The following is a 6000-nucleotide window of genomic DNA, read 5'->3' on the forward strand; positions in this document are numbered from 1 at the left end:
GAGAAAGCAAACAATCTTTGAGAAGAAATAAATACAATTCAACCCAAATTCTCTATGAAGAAGCTTGATTCTCAGTCTACTTCTCTTCCTTTTCTTCTGCCTTTTTATTCAAAATTTCAAAAGCAACTCCTACTCTTATTTTTAAGCTTTTTGCCTTAAAGATTTCAACTGATGTTGCCAGGACTTTCATCTCTGTCAGTAAACTGTGATGCATCATGGCTGCTAACCTTGAGAACACCATGGCATTCATTTCAGCTTTTGATTGTACTGGTTTCTGGAAGCAGACAATGGAAGTCACTGCTGGGCACAGAACTAAGTCTTGATGTGCTGGCCCCATCCCCCTTTCCACTGGTCCAGTGAAAGAGCACCTTCAGGCAATTCAAAGTACAGCTCACTACCCCCAGTCATAGAAGGGCCATAAGTAATGATATTTTCTCTCAATCTGCTGCTTGAAAACAGCCCTGCCTTGGCTTCAGACTGACTGTTTTAGCAACAAAATTATGAAGATGGGATCAACAATCATCTTCAGTTTCCTAGCTACCTCAAAGACAAGTACAAAAAACACAGGAGAACAGAAAACCAAACTTAAAAGTTTTCAGGTTTTACCTCATCTTGCTGTGAGTTTAGTAGCTGCAGCTTCATGTGTTTCATATAAGCCATAGTAATGGGCATGTTGTAATCAATCATACTGGTCACCAGAGTTGGAGGTTTTCCATTATCTGCAAAAAAATAGTTATTATGCATTATATGTTAACTGTGGAGTCTGTGTCAGCCTACTCTGCAGTCGAAGTCAGACTGTTATGTCATTTAGCTCCAACTTCTGCATTTTCAATCGCTTGTAGGCTGTAAAAATGGAAGTCTCCCAAAGAAAAAGGAAAACCAAGTTCAAACCCTGAAAACTGATGAGTTCTTCTTCCCTAAATGACTAGAGCCCATATACCCTATCTATTCCTTATGCTTAAGCTCCCATACAAACATTTCCATAGCAAAATAAATTATTTCCTCCAGATAAAATCATCTTTCTATTGAGGGTGCAGATGGTATTATACTCCACCCTTAAGTGAAAGCAGAAGATTCACTACCTTCCAGCTTAAGTAAATGAGGTGATCTGACTTGCTGAACTGTTACAGTCTACCAAATTTATATGAACTCTCACCTAAGCTAGGAAAATAAAAATGGGTATTAGAAATAAAATTACTTTACATCCCACTATTTGACACTAAAACTACCTTTATGATCCGCTCCATCTGGGTTTAAATGCATTCTTTTCTGGCACTCTGAGCAGCTCATTAGAAATCGTGTCACCGCTTCTCTCGGTAGGAAGGCATAGGTCTCTGAAATCTGAAATTAATAACAAAATATAAGTGTTATTATGTAAGCTGATTGAGCATGATTTAACAGACCTGATCATCACATTTCCAAATAAGGCACATTATCTTTTAATGCCAGGAAGCACAATGAAAGCATGTTCTGCATACTATGTAGGATTTCAAGAAACATCTCTCCAATCTGCCTACTTATCATCTAATGGCTACTAGCAGTTGTTACTGAACAAAATTCCACTTATATCAAAAGTGGGGTTGTCTTCTGCTTGCAAGTCATTTCAAATTCCTTTCAGCAAAAAGACTCATACATAACAACTATCCCACTGTGGAATGGTATCAAAAAAATTTGAAGAGAGACCTTTTTTAATAGCCAATGCCAAAAAAAGAAAGCCCTTGTCTTATGTGTTCTATGTCTTTTTGTTGTAAAAATACATAGACAGATACAGGACTTGATGTATTAGCAGCAATGAAGGTTGCCTTACTATTTTAAATTTGTACTTGAATGTTTTGTGAAAATATTCTTCAAAATCTTGTGGTTTTATACTTTGGAGTACCTACATTATTTTTACTAATAGTTAAAGAATTTGTGAACCAGTTGATTTTAAAGACTCTGCAATATCTTGAAACAACAGATTTTAATTGCTTCTTCATTTCAGCAATGCCATTGTTTCTAACCACATACTCACAAGCAGGCACCAGACGGATTTTTTTCTCTTTTGAAAGGGGAGAAGATGAAGCAGTTATTGCTGGTTTTAAAGATTGCATTTCCCCCACCCCAAAGGATGCCTCTGTCTTTATAGACACTTTGCCTTGCTGAAAAGGACCTGGAGACTGGTGCCAAGCTGAAAATAAGCTAACGGCGTACTCTCTGATCACAGACAAACTACATCTCATACTTTACATTGCCAGCAGATCAAGAAAAATTATTATCCCTCTCTACCCAGTGCTGGTAGGAAAGCAGCTGGAATAATGTGCTCAGGTTTCCTTTCACAGTTCAAAGTTCCCCTCCACACTTTAGGAAGGCTGCTTAGAAGCAGAAGATGTCTCTGAGCCAGGCCATCATAGCAGCTGGAACCTGAAGGAAAGGTTGAGGGAGATAGATTTGTTTCGGGTAGATTGAGGCCAAGAAAGATCTAATTGTAGCCCACCACTGCCTGAAAGGGAGTTTAAAAACTAGAGAAAAACACTTTATAGTGCATACTCAGAGACAACAACAGTGGTGTCTTGGGACATTCAAACCAGACATCAGCAGAAACTGTTACACTCCGGTGCACTGGAGCAGCTTTATTAGATGGCTGGATATTTGATGAAAATATCCAAACTTGGATGTTTTCAAGCCAATAAAAGGCAAACCCATGGCTTTTCTGTGATTCCTTATACACTTTGATGCATATACACTGAACAGTGCAAGTGTTACAATGAATCTCTAGTCTTTCTTTTCCCAACTACGGTGGCTATCTTCCTGTGGAGGTAATCCTTAAAGAAAGACCAAGTCCCAGCAAGAGAGATTATGAGAGTGAGTTGTTAATCTGCATGTACTCCCCCACTGTAAAACCTACAGCAGGATTTGATTTCCTATCAAGCACTATGCTGAGATGCAAGTCTCAGTAGGAAGTGAAGAAGAACGGAGATGTTGTGTATGAAAGTGTGGCTACAGGAAGGACAAAATAACTTTTTTTAACCGGATGTAAATGGGATTACATACTGTCCAAATCACTTCTGCACCTCAACAAGGGTGCTAAGAGGAGGAGGAATGGTCAGTTTTAACTCTCTTATACTCTTCCACTTGGCTCGTCACCTACTTAACATATGCTGAATCTTACATTTCCTAAAACTCCATGAACCAAATTTATCAGCAGCAGTATTTTTGAAAAGAGGTGGGCTTTAAATTAGTGTTTGTTGATGTGATGTGTCAAATCAATACATAGAAATGATGCATTATAAAGCGGGAATGCAAAATATACCATCATGTTTATAACATTGGCTTTTGTTGTTTTCTTATATAACAGAAATCTTATGGGGGGAGAAGAGAATTAGTATAGAACCAAGTATTGTTCTGTGAGGAAAATTGGCAAAGATTTTCTCTGGGCCTGAAACAATTTTTCTGAAAATTAAGGCACTAAATAAAGCCACTTTTGAATGGGAGATCCTACCAAAAATACATTTTTAGATTATTTTTTCCCGGTTTTCATACCCACAGAACAGATGCTTATTTACCTTTCTAATCATGAAAACACTGGTTATGCTCATGCTTTATGGAAACTAAAGAAAGAACCTAAAATCAGCTAGAAATTAGCATTGAAAAAATTGGAAAGTGCATATAGGCAGCAACCTCTCTCTTATAACATTTAACATGTTTAGCACTTCATTGAAATTAATGGAGCTTACCCATGGATTCATTAGTCACCTGCATTTAACAGGAACGCTCCATTTATTCTAATCAAGCATCTCTGTCAAAATTCCAGTTCTGCTCAAACAAGATGAAATCCCTCCATGGACAGAAAGTGAGATAAGGCCCAGGTTTGACAGGTATGCTCCACTGACTATAAGGGAACTGGGTTTTATAACTAAATTTGTCCACAGAGCAGATGCTCGTGTCTCCAACCTCCCACTGCAACACATTTTTAAGGATGCCCTTCCCTAAATAACTCCAGATTTCACCAACTTCTTCCCCTGTTTATTTAATAATTTGAATCAATCACTGGCATTCCTAGACTTCAGCCTGTATAAATTGGCATAACACAACAGGAATCACATTAAAAGAGATACATAAGGAGCATAACCCACAGCAGTCCTCATTCTTGTTGCCTAAATATACAGAAAAGAAAGCTCTCTCCAACTTTCACTGCCAGAAAGCTTATGAATTGCCTCTCCCCAACCCCACAATTTCACGCCCCCAACAGTACAGACTCTAGTTTGCCATTCATATCTACTTTATAAGATGCAGATAGCCACTTGCTTGCTCCGGCCAAGCTCTGAACCAGCTGTAGCTGAGAAATGCTCAAGCAAATTAGCACAAGGCTGAACACGAAATCCTGTATTTCAGCTCTCAGTAGAGCTTACCAGGTTGTGCACGAGACTGGACTGAGGTAGTTCATGGAGCTGGCTTGCATTTGAGTGTTTCAGAGCACAGTGTGGAGGCCTATGACACCTTCTAAGCAGCTATACAGAAATACCTGAGTGGTCTGATTTCATCAGGAAAAATTATTTCTGTCCTTCATTCTATCCAAAAGAAAGCAGTAATGACTCAGTCCTTGCTGATGCTGTTTCCTCTCACTGCCTTCAGTGGTCCAGGTCCTAGCCCTCTTCTCAAGGCTATTAGCCAATAAAGTATATGGCCAGACCTTCTTTCTCAGTGATGTGTTGTAAAAAAAGAATACTGGTTTATTGTAAATCCACACCAAATTTTTTTTTTTTAAAAATGCATACACTTCTATATTTTAAGAAAAAATAAAACCAGAAAAATGAAGTTGGGGATATTGCATTATTTACATACTTTATTATTTACCGACAAATCAGACTGGCATCTTTTTGGTATGACTTACAGGAAACTTCTCATGCACATGCCCATTCCAATCAAAGATCAGTGAGTGCTGATTTACCATATTGATAAAATTACTTGGATTGACTTAAAAAAAAATTTAAAATATACTTTTCTCAAATATGAAGCTCTAGAAGTATCCTTATGGGATTCCTTACTCTTACTAGTGTTTTTACTGCACATTAGTATATCTTCTGCTGCTTGTAGAGATATGTTTTCTCATAACTGGATGTATTCTGTATCATGGAGAAATCAGAAAATAAGCAGATTCTAGCAGGTTTGTGTTTAGATATTGTGTATTCGGTACAGCTCTTACAGCTAAATGCTTTTTTACATTGTGAAGATACATGAAGAAGAAACAGAACATCCAGAGCATTAAGTAAAAACTGCAAAAATTATACAGGGTTCTTTTTAGCCTCAGAAATTATAGGATAAAAAGTAAACATTTCCTAACAATACAGTCCATGCACATCTACATATATGTGGTTTTAACTCTGAATTGAGAGGAAAATGAGTTGACTTCAGTGCTTTCAGTCAAAACTTTCATGATCTTCCTTCACCATTCACAAAGTGTTTGACATATTTTGACATATATGACTGCATCCAAAACATCGCCCAGCAGTGAAGGCTTGTCTAGGCTTGTTTATTGGATCCCATGAAGAGCACAACTAGCACAGGCAAGTAATCCACTACCTGAGCATGTAATCTGATTTACCCTGGAGCTAAGCAATGAATGTCCTAATTGTCTGTGAGAAGCCTATTGCATTTCTACTACAGGCAGAGCAAACAAGCAAAGTTTCCTTTATGCTCTCCCATACTCAGATGATTTAAGTGCAGGATGTTGTGATGGTGTAGCTTTCAGAGATAAATTTTTGCTTGGAAAATTAACAAGTCCTAAACTGAAAGGCAGATTTTAGGACACATATGGCAGAGTAGGAAAGACAAGTGTTAGGAGAGGGAGTGAAATTTTGCAAGTGAACCTATTAACCTCTAAAGAATTAATATGGAGGATGTATGTGTAGTCTGGAAGATACAATGTGTCAGAATAGAGATTTCGTGTGTGTGTTTGTATTTTTTTAATTAAGGAGGGTAAAGGGGAAAAAGATGATCAAAAGAAGACTCCAGGAGGAGGGA

At 37.8% G+C, this 6000-nt stretch overlaps 1 protein-coding gene across 3 annotated transcripts in view; it reads right to left on the minus strand.

Annotated features, from left to right (window-relative positions):
• Positions 1–6000, minus strand: part of NOL4 (nucleolar protein 4) — a 190529-nt gene that overhangs the window by 143252 nt on the left and 41277 nt on the right. For all 3 annotated transcript variants that reach the window (XM_017727413.1, XM_008644908.2, XM_008644907.2), the window contains exons 3-4: positions 1230–1341; positions 607–719 (exon numbers count right to left, since the gene is read on the minus strand). In XM_017727413.1, the coding sequence (XP_017582902.1) occupies positions 607–719; positions 1230–1341 (225 nt within the window). The remainder of the gene's footprint in view (positions 1–606; positions 720–1229; positions 1342–6000) is intronic.

This window comes from Corvus brachyrhynchos, unplaced genomic scaffold (genome assembly GCF_000691975.1).
Source record: "Corvus brachyrhynchos isolate BGI_N302 unplaced genomic scaffold, ASM69197v1 scaffold60, whole genome shotgun sequence".
NCBI classification, from domain to species: Eukaryota; Metazoa; Chordata; class Aves; order Passeriformes; family Corvidae; genus Corvus; species Corvus brachyrhynchos.